We start from the raw sequence: 24,636 nt of genomic DNA, 5'->3' as shown, positions 1-24,636 counted from the left end.
AGAACTAGAACTAGAAATGCTGAAAACCTCTGGATAACTAGTGGGAAGGACTCAGGCAACTTACACAGCAAGTCTTAGTTCACTGCCAATACTGATGGTCACTGAACAAAAAGATTTGAGCTTGGCAGGATTTGCAATAATAATACCAGAGTTGTCAAGAATGACAGAAAATTGGCACATAAATACACCAAGAAGTCTATTAATTTAAACCAACTTTCAAGAGGACATTGGAAATTGGTAGCAACAAATACCAAAAAAAATGAAGGTAGAATTTGTACCAAAACTTGACTTATACTAAAAATAACAATAATAACAAAATCTTAGGAACAATTTAGATACTGAATTAAGGCATTGGGAAAATGAATTATGATAATACTACATAATGGAGTATAATGGAGTAATGTGCAGTTAAAATGCAGAAAACATGGAAAAAAGAGCCATGACATATAATTAGATTTTAGAAAGCGGTAAAAAAAAAACTTATCCTATGGTTTTTGTTTTCTAAAAAAAAAAATAGAGAAAAAACTGAACCAAAATGTGCACCAAATTGTGGCAAGTGGAGGTGAAAGTGGGGACCTCTGTTTTTCTTTTCTAAGTTTAAACTCCAATATTCTTTGGAAATTTTACTCTAAGTATATGTTATTTTCTTCACACATATGAATTTTATAAGAATTATTTTAATTAGTATACTTTACGTTTCTGGAGCGATAGCACAGCGGTAGGGCGTTTGCCTTGCATGCAGCCAACATGGCTGACCTGAGTTCGATTCCTCCGCCCCTCTCGGAGAGCCCGGCAAGCTACCGAGAGTATCTCGCCCGCACGGCAGAGCCTGGCAAGCTACCGTGATGTATTCGATATGCCAAACACAGAAACAACAAAATCTCCAATGGAGACGTTACTGGGCCCGCTCGAGCAAATCGATGAACAACGGGAGGGCCTTTACCTTTACCTTACCTTTACTTTACGTTTCAAAGCAGTTTTATAGAAAATTGAGCAGGAAGTAGAGACCTTAGTATTCTCCTCCCTTCTCTCCCACCCCCGCATCCCCCATTATGAACATTTTGCCCTAATGTGGTACATCTGTTTCAAATGATAAATCAACACCAATATCAATGATTAAGTAAAGTCCCTAGTTTATTTTAGGGTTTACCCTTTGCTTTGTACAATTCTATGGGGTTTGACAAGTGCTTAATTTCCTATATCTACCATCACAATATTTTGCAGAGTAAAACTACCTAACAATGTCTCTGTTCCACTCATTAATCCCTTCCTCCTTCCCTATTCCCTGAACTTCTAGCAATAGTGACCTTTTCCTTTTTGTTTGTTTCTGGGTCAAACCTGGTGGTGCTCAGGGCTTACTCTTGGCTCTGCATTCAGGGATCATTCATGATATGCAGGGGGACCACATGGAGTGCTGGGGATTGAATCAAGGTCAGCCGAGTGTGAGGCAAGTGCCTTACCTGCTGTGCTATCTGGCCCCACCTTTCCTCTTGATCTTATTCCCTCTTGGTTTTGCCTTGTTCAGAATAGGATTCTGAAATACAGTTGGGCTTACACATTATAGAGCCTTTTCAGACTGGCTTCTTTTACTTAGCAATATGTAGTTAAGTTTCCTCAATGTCTTTTTGTGGCTTGATATCTTAATCATTTGTATCATCATCAATGAGAATTCTAGTATATGAACATATCACAGTTTGTTTATCCATTTGTGATTGAAGGACATCTTGTTTGCTTCCAGTATGGGGTGATGATGAATATATATTCAAGTTCAGTCTTTTGTTATAGACAGAATTTTTCAGTTTAAGGACTGTGATCACTGGATCGTACAACCTGCCTATGTTTGGCTTTCTAATAAGCCTATTTCACAAACTGCCCTTATAGATTGCACTTCCAGGGATAAATGAGTGAGTTTGGCTAGTTCCACGTATTTGTCAGCATTTGATGTTGTTGGTGTTGTGGATTTTGGCACATTGGCAGGCATGCAGAAGTATCTCATTGTTCCTTTGATCTGAATTTTCCAAAGGACACATCCTGTCAGTACCTTCTCTAATGTTTATTTGCATTTTTATATTTTCTTAATTTTTTTGAGTTAATGTCTTCCTATTCCTACAACAATTCTAAGAATCTATCCTTAGGAAAAGTTTCAAAAGTGCACACATATTTCTTGCAAACAACCCAAAATTGTCAAACAACCTAAGAGGTTAGTTAAATAAGCTCTTCATTATTATCTACACTACTGAATCCCATGCAGCTGCTTGTGACAATGTTATACAATGAGGGTTAGCAAAGTATAGCAGAGCAAAAACCAAATCCAGCCTTGCTCAAAGAGCATATAGCCTAGACTGGTTTTTTTTATATACTTTAAAAAGACAAACACAAGAGCAATATCATGTGACATGGGCTGGAGCCTGGAGCGATAGCACAGCGGTAGGGTGTTTGCCTTGCACGCAGCCAACATGGCTGACCCGAGTTCGATTCCTCCGCCCCTCTCGGAGAGCCTGGCAAGCTACCGAGAGTATGTCGCCCGCACGGCAGAGCCCGGCAAGCTACCCGTGACGTATTCGATATGCCAGACACAGTAACAGCAAAGTCTCCAATGGAGACGTTACTGGGCCCGCTCGAGCAAATCTGAACTCAAGTATTCCTAAAAAAAGTTGTTGTTGTTGTATGAAACCACACCATATTTCTATGGAATTGTAACAGTGAGTTTCTATGACACCAAAAAGCCTGCAGAGTCTAATATCTGTGATCTTATTTTGAGTGTGGGTAGAGGTTGGATCATACCTGTGGTGCTCAGGAGCTACTCCTGGCTCTGTGTTCAGGAATGTTCCAGGGTGGTGCCAGGGGGAACAATTGTGGTGCTGGGGATTAAAGCAGGGTTGGTTGAAAAAAGGTAAGTGCCTTAACCCCTGTACTATCTCTGACTCCTAAAATATCTGGTCTTTTACCGAGAGTTTCATCTTGCTTTATAATAGACTCAGTAATGTAATTATGAGTGATATAAAGGAGAATACAGGAGAATGGGACCCCATTTTCTGATGTTGATATTAAGAGACATGTAAACAAAGACAGCAACATTGTTCTCCATGGGGCTGGGCACTGGCCCACACGTGGCAGCACCACAGGACTGGCTCAATGCTTGGGGTTGCTCCTGGTTGTGTCAGTGGCCCACACAGTGTATTCCAGCCCTTTGAGCTATCTCAAAACTGACAGGTCAGGCTATTTAGATGAAATCATCAAGTTTGAGGTAATCAAAGAGAAATTTCAGAGAAGTGGAAGGAGCAGTAGTCAAGGCATTTGACAACTGATTCATGACAGACCCTGATCAGCCACTGCCTAAACAGGCACAAATGCCCAGTACAAGTACATGGACACATCTGAGCTGATGGCGCATAAACAGTGCAGCGGGACCAACCCATTAGAATGTGGATGGGGCGCAAAGCCCCAAGCTGTCCATAGAGAAACATGAAGTTCCCCAGGACTACAGGTTTCCTTCATCGTTGGTCATGAGTTTTCTAGAAGGATTTGTCTCCCTTTGTTGATCTATGTTCTGTAAGTCACCCGGTTCGGTTCCTCCATCCCTCTCGGAGAGCCCAGCAAGCTACCAAGCATATCCCGTTGCAGGGCAGAGCCTGGCAAGCTCCCCGTGGCATATTCAATATGCCAAAAACAGCAACAACAAGTCCCACAATGGAGATGTTACTGGTGCCCGCTCGAGCAAACTGATGAACAATGGGAGGAAAGTGCTACAGTGCTACAGTTCTGTAAGTGGAGTTTTAGTCCATTTGTGTAGGGCTTTGTTTGTTTGTGTTGGGGCCACACCTGGTGGTGCTCAGGACTTACTCCTGGCTCTGTGCTCAGCGAACACTACTGGCAGACTGGGAAGACCTTATGGGGTGCAGGGGCTCAAACTTAGACTGGCCACAAGCAAGATGATTGCTCTCCCCGCTCTACACTCTCTCCAGCCCGGTCAGTGTTGTTGCATCTCTTTGAAGAGCATACTGACTGACTCCGGCTATTAGAGATTCCTAGAGACACCTCTGCCATACCATGTGTGCACCCGCATGCACAGGATGTTATTGCCTGCTGGCTTCACCAAGCACCAGAAAGGGGTGGTGACCATCTCTGCTTCTGGGGTCACTATTTCCTGTCTGGATCTGGGGCAAGAGCAGAGATGAGCTAAACCTAAATTATGTGCCTGATTCAGAGCAGCTGGAGCAGCAAGGAAGTCAACCAGCTGGCATTTCAGCTTCTATGTCGGGAGCTGACAAAAATAAATGAAACTTAAATATTAAGTATGTACAATATAGACGGTAAATATCACCAGACACATTGTACTTATGCGGCCTTAGAAACTGACTGAATATACCAGAAGCAGTCCTTGATGCAGTTTCCTAAGGGAACATGATAGCAATTGGCATTTTGTTTTGTTTGTTTTCACCCTTAGAAGTGTGGCCTGAGCTTCTCAGGAAGTTATTACAAGAAACTCAGCTATTCCCACAACGATAGTCTAAAAGGTTGGCATGAAGTAAAGCATCATTTGAGGCTGAGTCATTATTTGAGGCCCGACACAGTATCCGAAGTAGAAGAAATGTTCCAAAGAATCTAGGGCCTGGGAGAGCACATAGACTCAACCTGAAATGAGATGCTGCAGCAGCAACAGAAATCATTTGTCCCTGGATACAGATGAAGGAGCTGGGATGGAAAGAAGTTCTGTGACTTAGATAAGAGTCAAGGTTTTCAGGGCTGGAAAGATAGTACAGCAGGTAGGGTGCTTGCCTTGCATGCAGTCAATCCGGGTTTGATCCCCAGCATTCCATCCCCAGAATCCCACATATACTCAGTGATTCCTGAGTGCAGAGCCAGGAGTAACCCCTGAGTATCATCGGGTGTGGCCCAAAACAAAACAAAAGAAGTCAAGATTTTAAATCTAAATGGCACATAAACTCTGCATGGAAATGAAAGTGTGACAAACCAAAAGTCACTCCCCACCCCAGCTATGCCACCCACATTATCATCATTTTCTTTGTTAGCTAAGTTTCCCCGCTCTAATAAAATTTGAGGAAATAAGCACCCATGGGAGAAGGTCTTCAAGATGATCCAAGGATTGACAGAGTCTCCCACAAGAAGTAGTGCCTCACCAATAAAGGTCCACTTACTCTGGCTCACAACCAATTTCCCCCAAACTTAGAGCTGTGGGATATCTACTGATTCCATGTATCAAGTCCTGGATCAGGAGCTCGTCCAGGCAACAGGGTGAGGACTGATTGTCCCATGCTGTGGGAGCCATGCCCCAAATTCCCCAAGACCCAGGGAGGGAAACATCTGATGCCTCATTCGCTCATACCTGGGACTGAGGCTCACCAGGCATGGACCTCAGCTCTAAGAGCTCTCTCTGTTCATACTAGGAGGGGTTTCCTTGCAATCTGTTGACCAGCTTCCTGAAACAGGAGGACATCTCAATAGCCAGGTGGGTGCTACATTCTGCCTGTCACAAAGCTTTTGTTTGACTTTATCAACACGCAATATTAGGCAGTAGATGTGCATCCATTGGTTATTGGCTTCTAATAAATAACTCCAAAATGTACTTGCTTAAAACCACAACTACTGATAATTTCTTGAAGTTCCTTAGAGTCAGAACCCGGGGCTTTCTCATTAGCTTACACAGGCCAGCAACTGTCTGGGGTTACAGTCATCTGAAGCCTCCAATGGGCTGGAGGTTCCATCTCTTTGATGAGTGCTGCCAAAGGCTTTCCTGCCTTGGTATGGACTTCTTGGAGCCAGAGAGATAATACAGAGGGTAAGGCACTTGCTGTGCACGCAGTCAACCTCAGTTTGATCCCCCAGCACTGCCAGGAAAGATCCCTGAGCACAGAACCCTGAGTATCTCCTGTATATCACCAGGTTTAGCACAAGATCCCCGCTGCAAACAAAACAAAATATCACAATAAACAAAGCTCATCAATTTCTCCAGGCTCTCTGACATGACATCTGGCTTCTCCAGAGCAAGTGATTTGAGAGAGAAAGAGAAGGCAACCAAGACAGAAGGAGCTGGTGTCTTTTCAGCTGATCTCAGAGAGTGGTGCCTACTACTTCCTTCCTATGCTGTCCGGTTTGCTCTTAGGGTGAAAGAACTCAGGGTTATAATAAACCCGAGTGGAAAAACTGGGAGCCTCTTTAAAAAAAACCCTGCCAAGTGTTCATGATACACCTCTTCTCTCTCTCTCTCTCTCTCTCTCTCTCTCTCTCTATCACACTCAGTGATGCTCAAGGGTTACTCCTGGCTCTGCACTCAGGAATCACTCCTGGCGGTGCTCAGAGGACCATATGAGATGCCGAAGATCAAACCTGGGTTGGCCGTGTGCAAGGCAAATGCCCTACCCACTGTACTATCGCTCCGGCCACTTCTCTTTTTATTTTATTCTGTTATCTTCACAGACCCATTTGCAGTATGTAGTAGGTTCTCAATAAGTAAGTAAGTAAGTAAAGGCCCTCCCGTTGATCGTCGATTTGCTCGAGCGGGCCCAGTAATGTCTCCATTGGAGACTTTGTTGTTACTGTGTCTGGCATATCGAATACGTCACGGGAAGCTTGCCAGGCTCTGCCGTGCGGGCGAGATACTCTGGGTAGCTTGCCCGGCTCTCCGAGAGGGGCGGAGGAATCGAACTCGGGTCGGCCATGTTGGCTGCGTGCAAGGCAAACGCCCTACCGCTGTGCTATCGCTTCTCAATAAATACGTGTAACATGGACTTATCTGAAACAATACGAACATTTTCTAGGATAAGTAGCCTTCTGCTCCTGCTCACACAGTGGTTCTGACCCCTTGTGGGCCTTGGGGCTGCTTCTGCTTGGTTAAACCTGAAGGGAAAGGCCTTGTGCTAATGTCACAATGTATATATTTTATATATTCATATATATATGAAAGATATATATAATCTTTCGGGGACTGAAAGGCACTGTTGTGATCCCTCTTTTCATTACAGCACCCCAAGAACTAGATAGAACAAAATGTTCCAGCAGCGCAGCCATAACTTTAGAGTCTCTGCAACTTTGGCCCCACACTTTAGTGTCGAAGTGGACAGAACCACAAGCCTGCAGGCAACTGGGCATGGACACCTGCTGAGCCCCCTGTTTGCTGACCTCATTCCTGGTTTCTGCAGCCTGCCCTAGCCTATCCTGATCACAGAGGATCTTAAGCCCGGTGATGCTCAGGGTTAAACTCCTTACTCTGTGCTCAGGGGTCACTTCTGATGATTCTCAGGGGGTGATTCTATGTGGTGTAGAACCTGTGTGGAGCTGGAGATTTGAACTGGGCTTGGCCACGTGCAAGGCAAGCCTTAATCTCTGTACTATCTCTCTGACCCCTAGATCATCTTTTCAATCATTTCTCAGACTAATCAAACCATTATAATACAGTCACATGAACATGAGTCCTGTCTTGGAATGACGCTGATGCTTTGATGGTAGATCCACAACCATGTACTTGAGCGCTACTCCTGACTCTGCTCTTGGGTCACTCCTGGCAGTGAGAATAATCCTGACTTTATAAAAGAAGTGCTTTTTTTTTTGCTTTTTGGGTCACACCTGGCGAGCACAGGGGTTACTTATGGATCTGCACTCAGGAATTACCCCTGGTGGTGCTCAGGGGACCATATGGGATGCTGGGAATTGAACCCGGGCCGGCCGCGTGCAAGGCAAGCGCCCTACCCACTGTGCTATCGCTCCAGCCCCAAAAGAAGTACACTTTAATCTGGGTATATGCATGCATATACACATACACATACACAAGTATACTCCTTAAGCACACTTCTAACTACAATTCTAGAAAGAATGTGCAAAGAAAAGCACATTCATCACGAATAACCACTAGAGGGCGTCAGCTCTGGGTTGAAGGGCTTGAAGGGCATCATTTCAGATAATCCTCACCAACTCTAAAGCAGGGGTCGTTGTCCCAATTCTATGGATGAGGACCACAAGGTCCAGTGTCAAGGGCTCACAGTCTCACAGTTGAATGTGCCGCAAGATACATGCGTGAGCAAGAGCGTGCATTCCCCAGTAGTCTCTCAGACATCTGTAAAAGATCCCGTGTGTCATGGTTTCTGCAAATTCACCTGCTTATCAAATTCTGGCTTCAGAGACTCTTCCGTGAAGATGTGAAACTGGATCTTCCTGTGGCTGAAGAGCACGGCTGACTTGAGCATGACCAGCGTCTCCTCCAGCCGGTCCCCACAAGCCACCGCGGCCAGGTGGATCCAGAACCTGGGCGGCAGCACTGCTGGGAAATGCCTGGGTTCCCCGGGTCTCCTGGAAAGAAAAAAACAAAACAAAGCACTTAATTCTCCTGGAAAGAAAACAAAACAAAACAACACTTAATGCCATTACTAAACTCCAAAGGGGAAAACAAATAAAGAAACCCAGCGAGGAAATGGCTGGAACGTTTCAAAACATGAACAAGCACAATCTGTTACATTTTATCAAGTGAGAAGCATTTTGACAATTCTTCCTGCTTACAGAAAAATACCATTTATTCCCATATTTATCCTGGCAATCACGGGCTGAGTCACTGTTTGGACAGCTATAGGTGTCTGAGACAGTTTCTGCCAGCACTCGGTAGTTCAGTGTCTGCTGGCTGACTGTGGGCCCGTGTTTGGAAATCAAATTGCTGAACGCTGACGGCTGAGACTCGGCTGCGGGGCTCCTGCTTGCACAGGCCATGGAAAATAGATTTGAATGCGAGCTGGAAGAGAGGAGGATGTGTTGTGGCTTTCCCACGTGAAACCGCAACATGATAGTCACATCATCTGGATGACTGCAGATGGCGTGGAATGCATGACCGAGACCCCAGGGAAGTTGGAAAGTTTGCGAGGTGAGCGGAGAAAACAACACGCAGGCCTCATCACACCTTGGGAGAGCCTTGAGACAGGTGGTAGCCCTAAAGGTCCTGCTAACGATGGCCAGGCTGGCAGGGATGAAGTCAGCACCCAGCATGAAATTCATATTAATGAGAAACCAGGGGGAGAGGAGGGCATGAAACAGAAAATTACCAAGGTATCGAATACCAAGTCAACAGCTGAGAGGTGACTGGGGTCCAAGAGTCCAGAATCATCATCCAGCTATTTCCTTGTAATAAGAGATTGTTTCCAGATAAAGGAGATGGAGCCAAGCCCCAAACACACCACTGAGAAATATTCACCGGCAACTTGGAAGAAACTGGCCTGGAAAAGGTGCCCCAAGACAAATGAAACTAATTTACTTGCACAAAAGATTTGAAGGCTGCGGGAACTTGGACACTGAATGCTACCTTCCTTCCAAAAGCTTTGGCTTCAATCAGCGCGCTGCCCTCTCCGCAGCTCGCCACTCTGGAATTATAGCAATCTGGCTCCAGATTTCTTTCACCAGGGGGAAAATTGAAGATGTGGTTGGAGTGTTTTGGAGGGCTTTCCGATTTGATTACTTAAGATCATGCTTAGTCGAAGCATGGCCTCCTGGCTCAGCTAAGCCCAGATGTGGAGAAATTATTCTTGTTTCGGCGATCACAGGAAGACAGAACCATGCTAAGCATTTCCCTAAATTGCCCACATCTCTTCTGCTGCTTCCTGATGAAACCACCATCTCCCCTCCCCTCAATCACTATGACAGTTCCCCAGTCCCGCCCCCTCCTCTCTCATCCCTAACCCCTGTGCTAGGAGAGATGCGCTTCTAACTGCAGAGGATTCTGCCCTTCCCTTGATGAAATTCTCTAAGGGCTCTGACTGTCCTCAAGACAAGTCTGAATGATTGTTCATGGCTCCTGCTTATCTTTTGCAACTGTCCCAGCACCCTTGATGGGCTCAAAAGCATTCACAAAGGTAGTTACAGTCATACTTGTATTCTGACTCCATCTCATTTCCGGTCATGAGACTATGCTAGATTGTCTCTAGATGTTGGCACATGAATTTCTTCTCACTCAGAAATGCTCTATTCTCTTTTTCTTGCGAACTCCAGCTCATTTGTTTTCCCTTTTCCCCCTCCCCCCACCCTGTGGTACTGGGGATCACCAATCGCACGCAGCACATATGGGACTTGTAAGCATGCAAGGTTGCAAGGCAGGAGGTGCTCTATGGCATCGTGCTGGTATCCCTCTGCTTCCATCAACCACTCAGTACTGGCCCGGCTGCCCTGGGTACCAGGAAGAATGCTCTGAACAAGGAACCGAGATCCTGCCCTTGCTGAAGTTATATTCTATGGGTGGCAGTGGAAAAACAAACAACAGCCACAGCAATCAGCCACTAAGTGACATAGAGTGCGTGATCTGCTCTTTGAAAGACGCACACAGCTGAATGAGGTGAGGGACACCAAGGGCTGCGGTTGGCTCCTATCACAGAGTGACAAGTGGGACAGGGCCTCACAGAGGAGGTGAGACCAAGGACAGCAAGAAGGAGGCGAGGGCCCTTGCACATCTGGCCGGGGAGTCGTGTCTAGCCGGGGGTGGAGGCCTCAGTTAGAAGCGCGCCTGGGGAATTCGCAGGGCCCTGCCTGCAGTTCCAGTTGTCTCCTCCGAAGCATTGTGGGTAGGTGCCAGTAAGGCCCACTCCCAGAATCCTGTGCAGAGGATGAAATACGGCACCCAAGGTCCAGCCGTCCTGCTCCCCCATGCTGTTGCTACCTCATCCTCCTGGGATGCTGTTATCCAAGGTCAACCAGGAGCTAAAAGACATATACCTGTCACTGTCACTGTCCTCCCGTTGTTGATCGATTTGCTCGAGTGGGCCCAGTAACGTCTCCACTGTGACAATTGTTACTATGTTTGGCATATCAAATATGTCAGGGGTAGCTTGCCAGGCTCTCCAAGAGGGGCGGAGGAATCGAACTCAGGCCGGCCATATTGGCCGCTTGCAAGGTGAACGCCCTACCTGCTGTACTATCACTCCAGCCCTGGCAAGCTACCCGTGACGTATTCCACATGCCAAACACAGTAACAACAAGTCTCACCATGGAGACGTTACTGGGCCCACTCAAGCAAATCGATGAACAATGGGAGGACCGTGTTACAGTGCTACATTCAACTACTTTTGATTGCCAGTGGCTGTTTTCTTGTTGATTTTGTTAATCTCTTACTTTGATTTCACACCTAATCTCAGCCAAAAAACTGAGAAGTGATTACTTTGATTTCAAAATTAAACTTGACTGGGGCTAGAGACAGTAGGTAAGGTTCTTGCTTTGCATGCAACTGACCCTGGTTTGATTCCCTGCACCACATACAATGCCAAGAACTGCCAGGAGTGACCCCAGAGCACAGAGCCAGAAGTAATTTATCAGCACTGCTGCATGTCACCACAAATGAAATGAAACAAAAAAAATTAAACCATTATAAGCATGTATTTATAGGAAAAAGCAAAGTATATATATATGTACATATATATGTGTGTACGTATTATATATATATATATATATATATATATATATGGGTCAGTCCCACTCTTGGATTTAGAAATCCACGGGGGGGCTGGAATGCAGACTTGAGAAATATGGGGGTCCACTGTAACACTAATATCACAGTCAATGAGATGCATCATAGTCATGGGGCTGCAGCGACAGAAGAGTGAGTGGGTAAGGGGGCTGGAGAGATAGACTGAGCACCCACCCCCATCTTCTACCCCCTACAGTTCTACTCCCATATTTATAACCAGAAGAAATGCTTGCACATTTGCACAAGGCCCATGCAAAGAGACACCATCCCAAATTACAAGTGTGGAAAAAAAAAACTGCAAAATTGCATTGCTTCCCATGTGCAGAGAAGAATGTTGCTAAATGTGAAGGGAATAATACTTAGCAGTGAAAAATGAACCAACCAGAAGTTCCCATCTGAACAGAAGGCCAACAGAGTGAAAGAGCAGTTTTCCAAAAGAGGGCAAATGATGACACCACTGAGATGAAGCTTAAAAACAGACACACGGGGCAGGGAGATAGTTGAAGGGGCTGGAGTGTACACAACACACACACAGGCCTCTGAGTGGCACGTTTAGTCTAAAGGTAAAGGCCCTCCCGTTGATCGTCGATTTGCTTGAGCGGGCCCAGTAACGTCTCCATTGGAGACTTTGTTGTTACTGTGTTTGGCATATTGAATACTCTCGGCAGCTTGCCAGGCTCTCACGTTTAGTCTAGGTCCAAAAAACAAAACAGACAAAAGGAAGTACTCTCTCTTAAGAAAAGGGTGGTGTATATTGGAATTCAAGATACTGTCATTTTTGTGTGCCCAAACTCTAACAAATGCTCTTTTTCTTGTTTTTTTAATTAAAAGCGGCTGCCCTCCTCTGCTCCGCAGGCCCCATCTCTGCAGTCACTGGCTTGTGACTGAGTGGAGCCTTTGATCTTTCCTGGTGTCTGGTGACAGCTACTAAAAACAGAAAAGGCCTGTTCTGGGGCTGGGGGTGTGACGTGGGTGGTCCGGCAGGGGTGTCCCTGGGTTTGCTCCCCAGTACGACTCAGGGAACCTCCACAACTCTGGAAACAAAAAGGAAGAAAAACACACAGAGAAAAAAACCTTCTGGAGAAAGTTCTAATGTCTGCAGCTGGGCTTGACGGAGGCCTCTGCTGCCCCCACGTGACTCTAACATTCCAGAAAAAAGGCTCCAGTCTGGGGGATGAGCATGTGCTGGACAGTGACAGCGAAGCATCACACTTAGGAGCATGAATAACGAGGTCGGCCACCAGCCCTGACGGGTGGCACACGCAGGACCTCTCCACTGCCACCCAGACTCAGCGCAACTCTGTTCCCTGAAGCCGGAACTCCTGATTTCTTAATTTTCAAATTATTGGTTTTTTAAAATTTTATATGCCAAAAACAGGGCTGGAGTGATAGCACAGCGGTAGGGCGTTTGCCTTGCACGCAGCCGACATGGCCGACCCGAGTTCGATTCCTCCGCCCCTCTCAGAGAGCCCGGCAAGCTACTGAGAGTATCTCGCCCGCACGGCAGAGCCTGGCAAGCTCCCCGTGACGTATTCGATATGCCAGACACAGTAACAACAAAGTCTCCAATGGAGGCGTTACTGGGCCCGCTCGAGCAAATCGAAGATCAACAGGAGGGCCTTTTCTTTTTACTTTATATGCCAAAAACAGTAACAAGTCTCACAATGGGGCCATTACTGGTGCCCGCTTGAGAAAAATCGATGAACAATAGGAGGACAGTGCCACAGTTTTGGTTTGGGGGCCACACCTTCTGTGCTCAGGCTTACTTCGGACTCTGCACTCAGGGATCGCTCCTGGCAGGGCTCAGGAGACCATAGCTTGGCGTGCCGGAAATCAAACCCGGTTTAGTCACATGCAAAGCAAGCACCCCACCTGCTGGACTAACGCTCTGGCCCCTGCTGCTGTGTTTTAAATTTTCCCCTCTCTCTTCCTTCCTTGCTACTGATCTTGCCGTGACACGGGGTGGCACACAAGCCTGCCGGTGGGGTTTGCTGAGGGCCACACATTAGGCTGCAGTACTTGCTAAGTTTTGGGCTTCCTGACCAGGGTGCTTGCACAGTGCTCACTGCAGCTGCACTCTTAGCTGAGACACACAAGTTAGAGCTCACTGGTTCCCGGGGTCACCGCAGCGCTCACATGTCTGCTGGCTGCACTTCCGGCCAGGGCACTCACACTTCTTAGTGCAGTGCTCACTGGGGCCACACTCTCTCTGTGGCCCTTCCACACTCCTGGCTGCTGTGGGTGCCAGGTAACGCACAGTGCCCGTGGGACCCACCAGGTTTGAACCTGTGGCATAAAGTGGCATAAACTGGCAAGGCGTTGTGCTAGTTCTCTGCATACTCTTGTTACTTTTTTGTTTGTTTGTTTGTCTTTTGGATCACATTCAGTGATGCTCAGGGTTTATCCTGGCTCTGCACTCAGAAATTACTCCTGGAAGTGCTTGGGGGACCATATGGGATGCCAGGGATCGAACACAGGTCGGCTGTGTGCAAGGCAAACACCCTACCCACTGTACTATAGCTCTGGCACCGTTCTTGTTACTTTGTAACTGTTTAGAATCATTTTTACTGGATCATTATCCACTATTCCATTCGATGAAAACACCATAACTTAATTCATTTTTCTTTTGGTGGTTGTTTCCAATTATTTTCAGTTGTGGAGCGATAGCACATCGGGTAGGGTGTTTGCCTTGCAAGCAGCCAACATGGCCGACCTGAGTTCAATTCCTCTGCCCCTCTTGGAGAGCCCGGCAAGCTACTGAGAGTATCTTGCCAGCACAGCAAAGCCTGGCAAGCTACCCGTGAGGTATTCAATATGCCAAACATAGTAACAATTGTCACAATGGAGACGTTATTGGACCCGCTTGAGCAAATTGATGAACAATGGGAGGACAGTAACAGTAACAGTGACCAGTTTTTTTTTTTTATTCTTACCACTACTCATGGTTAGGGCACTGTTATTTTAATTCTTCTTTCCTTCTTGTTTTGGCAACATATCTGGCAGTGCTCAAGGCTTGCTCCTGGCTCTCCACTCAAGGATCATTCCTGGCAGTTCTCAGAAGACCATATGCAGTACTGGGAGGAAACCTGGGTTGGTTAGGTGCAGGGCAAGTGCCTTTTCTGCATTACTATCCCTTTAGTCCATTATATTTTTTCTTCTTGTCCTTGGACTACATTTTCTGAAATGGAATTACTGTGGTCATAGAGATTAACCTTCAAGAAAGTAAGAGTTTCTCAAATTGACCCAAGTTATCAAAATATACGAGAAGACAAGAAATCCAGAAACCACCAACACTATCCCAGCCATCCCTGAGGGACCTGTAGGATGCAGCTCAGCATGGGGCTGGCTGAGAGATCTGAAGCAATGGGTCTCTTTCCACAGCTTCAGAACCATGTTTCCCAGAAGATGGGGTATTGGTTGTAGACAATGCATCAAACAACGCCGAGTCCACAGTGGGAAAAGAATTTTCCCCCAACAATGTCAATATGAAAGTCTATGCTAAATGCTAACATAGCACATAATCTTGCATGTCACCATTTATTTCAAGCTAACACTGCTGGTTCACAATGAAAAACTACAACATCTTTATTTGAAAAGAGGGAGATGGGGGGCTGGAGAGATGGCACAGCAGGTAGGGTGTTTGCCTTGTACCTGGCTGACCTGGGTTTGATCCCTGGCATCCCATATGGTCACTCAACACTCAAGCACTGCCAGTAGTAATTCCTGAGTGCAGAACCAGGAATAAACCTGAGCATCGCTGGGTGTGGCCCAAAAAGAAAAAAGAGGGAGATGGAGAAATAGAGTCTTGTGTCAGGAACAATCATAAAGAGGGAAAATAAAGTGAGTTAGCCCAGCCAACCATCATCAGAGAGTTCAGGAAGAGGATTAGAAATGAGTATGCAGGGCCACACCATGGCAAATGGATTGGCCTGAAGGTGGGGTTTGGGGCAAGTCCGCTGTGGAAGCCCCCACGGAGGCTGTGAGTGAGCTACTGAAATCCATCCGTACACTACTGGCACCCCTGAGCCAGGAGCCCTGGGTAGAGAGCAAGCCCTTATCAGCCCACAGGGGTTCCTTTTCTGGGACATTTGTGTGGCCCCACATAGCACAGAGGTGGCAATATAGCAACACTCCAGTGCTCTCAAGAAACTCCCTGAGTGTGACTCCTTGTTGTGTCTCCTGCTGGTTATTAAGTATGCACGGGATGTCTGAAAGCCGACTCAGACACAGAGCCCCGCAGAGCACCCTGCTGCAGGCAAGGAGACCCTCGTGCTTTGACTTAGACTTTGTTCAGGAACACAGCCATGGTCCAAGGACCACGATCCAAAGGAAATAAACACTCTTGACAACAGCAGGCGCCTCTCAGATGTTTTCCTTCCCCCAGCAGCGGCCCCCAGCAGTGCTCTGCTAACTGGAATGGTATCATACCTTCGAGACTTTTCTGCCTCTCTTGGAATATTCATGACACTTGGTCTAACTCCAAACCACATTCATGGAAAGCGATTTAACTGTTAGCAAAGTCCTTTGCATCAGCACATCTGGGTTTTTAAGTAAAAGCTCTACACACGCCATCAGTGGGGAAAGTTTTTGTCATGGACTTTACATGTTTCCAACTCTGTGCTTTGCAAGGGAAACTGATTGATGCCCCTGATCCCCAGAAGCACTTAGCTGAGACCCACACATTAGCCGGTCCTCATGGCATTCAAAACCACAGTGTCGCCACTTCCTAAAGAACCACCATGGCTTCCTTTTCGGACTGTTTCCAACAGTTTTGGGTTCATCTTCAGATCCCTCTGGAGAGAGGGATTCGCTCCTCTACCCTAACCCTCTGATGAGCCTGCTCAGCTTCTTAAAATTCACCTTCTGTCCTTGCGCCCGATAGTTCTGTCTCCTTCCCTATTCAAACTAGGTCCCATCCATGCTCAGGGCTATCGCTTATAAAGAGCTGCCGTATTCCTCCCAGCTGACATTGCCCGCCCAGCCCGATTGCCCGCCTCGAGTTTACTGGAGTTAATTTAGCTTGTCAGTTAAGAAGGGCTGATAAGAGGTAAGCTTGAGAGCCAGGGAAGAGGGACTGAGAACAACCAATTACTCTCTTTAATAATTCAGTCTGTTGTGTGGTAATAGGCTACAAAGTAAATAGCACTACACATAAACGCCGTATTTCATTATTTATGCACTCCAGAAATTGAAGTTTAATTAAGTCACACTTGAGACTTCCAGGCGATTAAGGAGATGCCTCCTCTCCTCTCGGGCGTGAGGAAGGGGTGAGGTTCTCCTCCCTCAGAGCCTCCTTTGTTCATCTGGGGGTCATTTTTCATCTGGCTTGAGCCAGGACCAAGGAGACAACAATTTTCCAAATTATAGTCATTCCCATACCTGCAACACCATTATGATACCACCATTGCTAACTTAAAAAGTTTTAAATCAATCTTTCACTGTCACTGTCACTGTCCTCCCATTGTTCATCATTTGCTCGAGCGGGCACCAGTAACGTCTCCATTGTGAGACTTGTTACTGTTTTTGGCATATTGAATACGTCACGGGGAGTTTGCCAGGCTTTACCATGAGGGTGGGATACACTCAGTAGCTTGCCGGGCTCTCCGAGAACGGTAGAGGAATCAAACCCGGGTTGACTGCGTGCAAGACAAACACCCTACCCACTGTACTAACTCTCCATATTCATGAACTGCATTTATTGGCATACTTAATGAAAGCTTTATTGAAATACTATTTAGTTGTACAACCTTTGCCACTATGAATTCAGGAACATTTTCATCACCCCAGAAGAAACTGTAGGGGCTGGAGAAGCAGTCAATGGGTTGAGCACATGCTTTGCAAAACTCAGGAGGCCTAGGTTCAAACCCCAGCACTACACTGGACCCTGAGCACGGCTGGGAATGACTCCCAAACAAAAATACGATAAAATAAAAACAAACCAGAAAAAACTCTGGGTCCATTGAACAGTCACCCACGTCTTGATGGCTTGACCTATGCTAGTTATCTCATAGATATAGATTTATAAATTGTGTGATCTTTGTATTTTCAGAAGGTGCAAGTTACTGTTTCTTGCTTTTGTTTTGTATGGGGGTCACATCTGGCGGTGCTCAGGTCTTATTCTTGGTGGGCTCTGGGAAACATCAGTGGTGCTAGGCTTGGTCATATGCAAGACAAGCACTCTACCTTCTGCACTATTTCACCAGTGCTCAAGTTACTGTGTTTTTTTTTTAATTTTACACATACTGTAGTAACACACAGATGACCTCAGTCTATTTCCACTCTACTACACCTCTAGCCCATAAGAAATGTTTGGGTTTTATTATTTAAAATTATTTTATTGAATCACCATGAGTTACAATGTAACAAAGTTATTCATGGTTGAGTTTCAGGTGTCCAATGTTCCAATACCAACCCCTTCACCAATGTCCACTTTGCCCTGTTCCCCCCATACTTGCTAACCCCCCCCACCCCCAACCCCCAGTTTGCCTCCATGGCAGGAACTTTTTTCATTTTTCCTATTAGACACTGCGGTTTACAATACTCCACCAATAGGGGCTCATGCATATGTTACCTCCTTTCAGTACCCAGCCCTTATTCAGTGACCACTTCCCTCTATCACTGTCACAGTGATCCCTTCCTTGACCTATTCCCCTTCCCACCACAGTGACAAGTTTCCAACTAAGGACCAGTTCTCCTCATTGTTTCTTTTGCCTTCACGCCTCAGTTATCCCCCTGCTATGTTTCTTTCTATGCTACATCTGAGTGAAATCATTCTTTGCCTGCCCCTCTCCCTCTGACTCATTTCATCTAGCATGATACTCTCCGGGCCATCTACATATCAGCAAATTGCATGACTTCTTTTCTTATGGCTGAGCAGTATTCCTCTGTGATTATGTACCATAGCTTCTTTATCCAGTCATCTTTTCTTGAGCACTTGGGTTGTTTCCACATGTCGGCTAATGTGAAAAGTGCTACAGTGAACATAGAGGTGCAGATGTCTTTTCTGCACTGTGTTTTTGGGTCCTTGGGTTATACTGCCAGGAGTAGAACTGCTGGGTCATATGGGAGCTCAATTGCTAGTTCTTTGAGAACTGTCCTTATTGTCTTCCAAAAAGGTTGGACCAGATGACATTCCTATCAGCAGTGAATGAGGGTCCCTTTTGCACCGCATTCAAGTCAACACTGGTTATTGTTCTTTTTGATGAGTGCCAATTTCTGATGCATGAGGGGATATCTCATTGTTGTTCTTTTTTGCATTTCCCTGATGATTAGTGATGCAGAGCATTTTTTCATGTGCCTTTTGGTCAAATTTGTATTTCTTCTTTGAAGAAGTTTCTGTTCTTCTCCACATTTTTTTGGTGGGGTTACATCTAATCCCTTTTCTTGTAAAGTTCTGTTAGTGCTTGATATATCTTGATGTATTGACCATTTTTTGAATGAGTGGAGGGGAAATGCTTTTTTCCAGTCTGTGGGCTATCTTTGTATTCTGGTCATCGTTTCCTTTGATGTTCAGACACTTCTTAATTTAATGCAGTCCCATTTTTTAACTTTGCTTCTACTTGCTTGGTCAGTGGTATTTCATCCTGAAAGATATGTCTAGCTTCAATGTCTTGAAATGTTCTGCCTATGTTTTCCTCTATGCACTTTATGAATTTAGGTCTGATATAGCGGTTTTTAATACATTTTGGTTTAACTTTTGTGCATGGCATTAGAAAGAGGTCTGAGTTCATTTTTTGCATGTGGCTGACCAGTTTGCACCACCTCATGGAGAGGCTTTCCTTGCTTCACTTTATATTTTTTGTTCCTTTCTCAAAGATTAATTGACCAGATACCTGAGAGTCTGTCTCTGGATTTTCAATTCCATTCCATTGATCTGAGGGTCTGTTTTTTATTCCAATACCACGGTGTTATAATTACTACCGCTTTGAAGTACAGTTTGAAATTGGGTAAAGTGATGCCTCCCACCTTCTTTTTCCCAAGGACTGCTTTTGGCGGGGATTGGGGAAAGTATTGTTCCATATGAATTTCAAAAGTGTTTAATCTATTTCTTTGAAAATGTCATGAACATCCTTATAGGGACTGCGCTGAATCTGTATAGTACTTTGGAGAGTATTGCCATTTTTGGTGAAGGAGATGTTTCCATTTCTTTGTGTTCTCTTCTATTTAAGTAGTGTTTTGTAGTTTTCTCTGTATAGCCTATCACCACTCTAGTTAAGCTGATTTCTAGGAACTTGATTTTTTGAGATACAATTTGAATGGAATTATTATTTTAATATTTCTCTCTTCTATTATTTGCATATAGGAAAGCCATAGATTTTTGCATATTAATTTTGTAGCTTGCCTCTTTACAAATTTCAGGAGCTTTTTTTGTAGTCTTTGGGGTTTTCTAAACATAGTACAATGCCATCTGTAAATAGTGAAAGTTTGACCTCTTTATTTCCTATCTAGATGCTCTTAATATCTTTTTCTTCCCTAATTTCTATGGCAAGTACTTCTAGTACTATATTGATTATAAGTAGTAAGAGTAGGCAACCTAGTCTTGTGCCTGATCTTAGAGGGAAAACTTTCTATTTTTCCACACTGAGTATAATGTTTGTTGTGGTCTTGTGGAAAGTGCCTTTGACTATGTTGAGGGAAGTTTCTTCAATTCCCATATAATTAAGGGATTTTTTAAAATCATACATGGGTGCCGGATCTATCAAATGCTTTCTCTGAATCTATTTATATGCTCATATAATTTTCAGTTTTTATGAATTTTTGTATAATTAGGGGGCTGGGAGGTTGAGTCACACCCAGTGATGCTCAGGACTCACTTCTGGCTCTGCACTCAGGAGCACACCTGGTAGAGCACAGGGGACCATATGGGACATCAGGGATCAAACCCAGGTCAGCTGCAGGTACACAGTACAGCTGTCTACCTGCTGTACTATTATTCTGGCCCCTAATTTGTTTTATAAACTATACAAGTAATTTATATGTTTATCCATTAAAGGTTAAAGCAAAGGTAGTACTTACAACTCCAATTCCATAACCACAGTTAACATTTTGGTATTCCAAATGTTTGCCCAAAAAATATTTTATATATATACATATATAAATATGTAAGGATATTTATATAAACTTTATATATGTAAGGACATACATATAATATACATCATATAAGGATACAAAACTTTTGGATATGGGAAATTATTATAGACTATTTTCCCCTTACTAATAGATACTATCTGTAGAAACAACAAAAAAAGGATCTTATCAAGGGAATCGTTTTCAAAGGAAGTTTAGGCAGCAATAGAAGAAATTCTAGAATGTTTTGTTTGTTAGCTTTCTTGTTTGTGGACCATGCCCAGTGGTGTTCAGGATTTATTCCTGGCTTTGTGCTCAGGGATCACTTCTGGTGGGGCTCTAGGGACCATCTGTGGAGCTGGGGATCAAACCCAGGCTGGTGGTTTGCAAGCCAAGTTCCCTGTACCAGGAATTCTAGAACTTGAAGTTGGTTTCCAAGTACAGTGCTGTGGCGAGCAATCTAGCTCAAAAAGCAAATTTTGGCTTTCAAGCCTGGGGCAGAGAGGCAGAACAGACTTAACGTGCTTGCCTTGCACGAGTCTGGGCCACTTCTGTCCCTGGTATCACACATTCTGAGAAGCTCTAAGTACCAAGCCAGAAGTAGCTCCACCGCATTACTAGATATGGCCCAGAGCCAAAGAAACTTTTTTAAATAAAAATAAATTCTAGGTTTGCTACTTGGCTGTCCCTTGGACAAATGTTACCTCCAACCCTCAACACCCACATCTGTATAAGAGGCATATCCAGTAAAGTGAACACCTATCTGCCTTTATTTTATAGTATCTATTTCTAGGACCAAGACTACCTCCATTTTCTTTTGAGGAAATTACTCCTCTTCTCTTCTCAGTCAGTTAGACTTGGAGGGGCTGAATCCATCCCCCTGGGGTGGTCATCCATGATGTGGAGGTGCAAATGGTTCAAATACTATCAGCAGAGGTCCTGGGTCTCATCTGTAGGATGAAGTCTCTCCCTTAGCAATTATAAAAGGAAAAGGGGGCAGCCTAAGCCTGTGGGAGCTACTGCAGGGAGAAAGTGATTTCTGCTGTTGTCCAGTCAGAGAAAGCAGAGTTAGATGGTGGAGGGAAGCAGGATGGTTAGAAAGAATACAGAGGATAAGGTTGCTTGCTGTGCATGTTCAACCCAGGTTCAATTCCTGGCATCCCATATGGTTCCCTGAGCATGCCTAAGAGTGATCCCTGGACAGAGACTCAGGAGTGATTTCAGAGCACAGGCAGGTGTGACCTTCCTTTCTCATAGAAAGGATGGGTAGGGGCCAGAGCCATAGTACAGTGGGTAGGGCATTTGCCTAGTACAGGCCAAACCAGGTAGACCTCCTGCCTCCCAAATGGTCCTCCGAGACTACCAGGAGTAATTCCTGAGTGCAGAGCCAGAGCCAGAGTAAGCCCTATATATTGCTTTTTTTTTTTTGTGCACAGGCCTCCAAACAAACAAACAAACAAACAAAGAACAGAAAAGATGGAATCCTGTCCACACCTGTGGCAGATACTTCAGGATAGGTTTGAGCCGGAAAATCCCTTTTTATGATGAAGTGAAAGCAACTGATCATCTGGGATTCTATACTTGATCTTAGCCCAAAGACCGGAGAAGCAGAGAAGCAATGATGATCTGGGATTCTATGCCTAACAACAGAAAGAGCTCTGGTCAGCCAATAACAGGAAAAACCCTGGATTGGTACAAAGATTCAGTAAATAACCTAAAATGCTTTAAGTCATCATAATACATTGCTACCATCATTATGAAATATTATTTGAGGAATCAGGGAGGTAGTTCAATGGACTGCAGGCTTTCCATGCAGGAACCCTGAGTCCAGTCTCTGACACCTCATGGTCCCATGAACACAGCCAGGAATGATCTCTGAGCACTGATCAAAGAGTTTCCCCAGAGCACTGATTGGTGTGACCCCAAGGCCAAAATAAATGAGGGGCTGGAGCAATAGCACAGTGGGTAGGGCGTTTGCCTTGCACGCAGCCGACCCGGGTTCAATTCCCAGCATCCCATATGGTCTCCTGAGCACTGCCAGGGGTAATTCCTAAGCGCAGAGCCAGGAGTAACCCCTGTGCATTGCCGGGTGTGACCCAAAAGGCAAAACAAAACAAAACAAAACAAAACAAAAACCCAAATAAATGAATCCCTTATTTTTCCTCTAAGTATTTTTTATCTATATCAACAACAGCCAAACAGGCAGCAGAAAGTTATTATTATTATTTTTTTGGTCTTTAGGCCACATACAGTGGTATTCAGGGCTTATAGTTGGCTCTGTGCCAAGGGATCACTCTGAAGGTGCTCAGGGGACATTTAGGGTGCTAGGGATCAAACCTGTGTCAGCCACACTCATGTCCCCCAGCCACCACCATGTAAATGGCAGGACTTCACAATGACTAATCTCAGAAAAGACGCCAAGCCAAGCTGATGAGACTCATGGGGACAACGGCTGTGGGTCTGAAAACTCTAAGGCCCTCTTGGGAGGGGAACAAGCCAAGAATTGTTCCAGTTCTACAGATGTGCAGCTGTTGAACCTCCACAATACTGACAGCCCAGTCACAGCAAATTCAATGGGAAAGAAGCACAGAAGCCAACTAAAGCTCAATAATCAAAAACAATAACTCAGAAGGCTCAACTAACAACAAAAAGTTCAGTAAACCCTCAGACAATGATTCTAATAACCCCATTGAATTCCACGGGATGTCAAAAGATCGCGTGGCCGCCCACCTACAAGATGGTCAGACTTCTTCATCAAGACCTTGAATGAATGGTTTGAGGTTCTTCGTGTTCCTGGAGTGAGCAGACACCACTGGGCTACACTAGCACGGGAAAGGGACGAATGGAACCGTTACTGGCGCCTGCTCGAGCAAATCAATGAGTAACACGATGTCAAGTGATCAAGTTCCATGCAGGAACCCCGAGTCCAGTCTCTGACACCTCATGGTCCCATGAACACAGCCAGGAATGATCTCTGAGCACTGATCAAAGAGTTTCCCCAGAGCACTGATTGGTGTGACCCCAAGGCCAAAATAAATGAGGGGTTCCATGCAGGAACCCTGAGTCCAGTCTCTGGACTCAATAATCAAAAACAATAACTGGTTTTGATTATTATATCCCATTGTGAGATATAATAATTTTCACAAACTTTCTTTTACTGAACTATTTTTTATAATTCCACCTACCATTTTGTGGTAACAAGCAATATAAAATAAATTATTTTGTGCCTGCCAAGGGGGTAGGCTTGGAGGGTGAGTAGGAAACTGGGGTCATTAGTGGAGGAAAGGTCACACTTGTGGTGGAACTGGTGATGGAACATAGAATGCCTGAAACAACTTTCTTATGAACGACTTTGTAAACTATGGTATTTAAACAAATTTTTAAAAATTTTTTTAGAAAAAATAAAAATTTTAGAAATAAAAATAATTTAAAAAAAAACAAAGTCTCTATTGTTATGTTAATAGGATATATTGAAGAACCCAAGAGGAGTGGGAACTGGTCACCAGGAGAGCCAATCATATGATTACATTTACAGTCCTACCCCCTCCCCCATATCTCTGAGCAAGCAGGAGAGTGATGAAAGTTGACTTCACTTGCTAATGGCCAATAAGCTAACTTATCCTGCATATGTCAAGATACCCATAAATATCTAAGGGAGCCTTAGGATTGGTGACCAGGTGAAAATTGGAGGGAGCCATATCTACAGATGGGGATGGGATCTCCACCCACCTTTCCCAAACCGTGCCCTCTGCACCCTCTACCTGGCTGCTCCAAAGTTAAATCTCTTTAAAGAACACTGGTCATTTACTAAGTTTAGCAAATGAACGAAAGCCAGGACAGTTTCTTGGGAACCGCTAACGGATTGCTGGTGGGCCCAAGGCTCAGGTCACAACTTGGGTTTAGTCGGGACTCTGAAGTCAGGTGGTAAAATGGCAGTCTTGAAGGACTCACCCCACAACCTGTTGCATCACAACCTCTATCTCTAGGTGAATAATGTCAGAATGGAGCTGAACTGTTGAACTGAGTGGGTGCAGGAGTAGTGTATGGAGAGGTGGGGAGACACCAGCACCTCATCACATACATACAGTGGAACTGGTGATCAGACCCCCTTACAGACAGAG

The 24,636-nt window shown here is 45.0% G+C and overlaps 1 protein-coding gene across 1 annotated transcript in view; it reads right to left on the bottom strand.

Moving 5' to 3' along the window:
• GXYLT2 (glucoside xylosyltransferase 2) overlaps window positions 1–24,636 on the bottom strand; it is an 81,856-nt gene that overhangs the window by 46,554 nt on the left and 10,666 nt on the right. The window contains exon 2 of the mRNA XM_056136957.1: window positions 8,112–8,304. Coding sequence (XP_055992932.1) covers window positions 8,112–8,304 — 193 coding nt within the window. The remainder of the gene's footprint in view (window positions 1–8,111; window positions 8,305–24,636) is intronic.

This window comes from Sorex fumeus, unplaced genomic scaffold (genome assembly GCF_029834395.1).
Source record: "Sorex fumeus unplaced genomic scaffold, SorFum_2.1 ptg000122l, whole genome shotgun sequence".
NCBI classification, from domain to species: Eukaryota; Metazoa; Chordata; class Mammalia; order Eulipotyphla; family Soricidae; genus Sorex; species Sorex fumeus.
The sequence above is the reverse complement of the archived record's forward strand: the minus strand, read 5'-3'. Positions and strand labels throughout refer to the sequence as shown.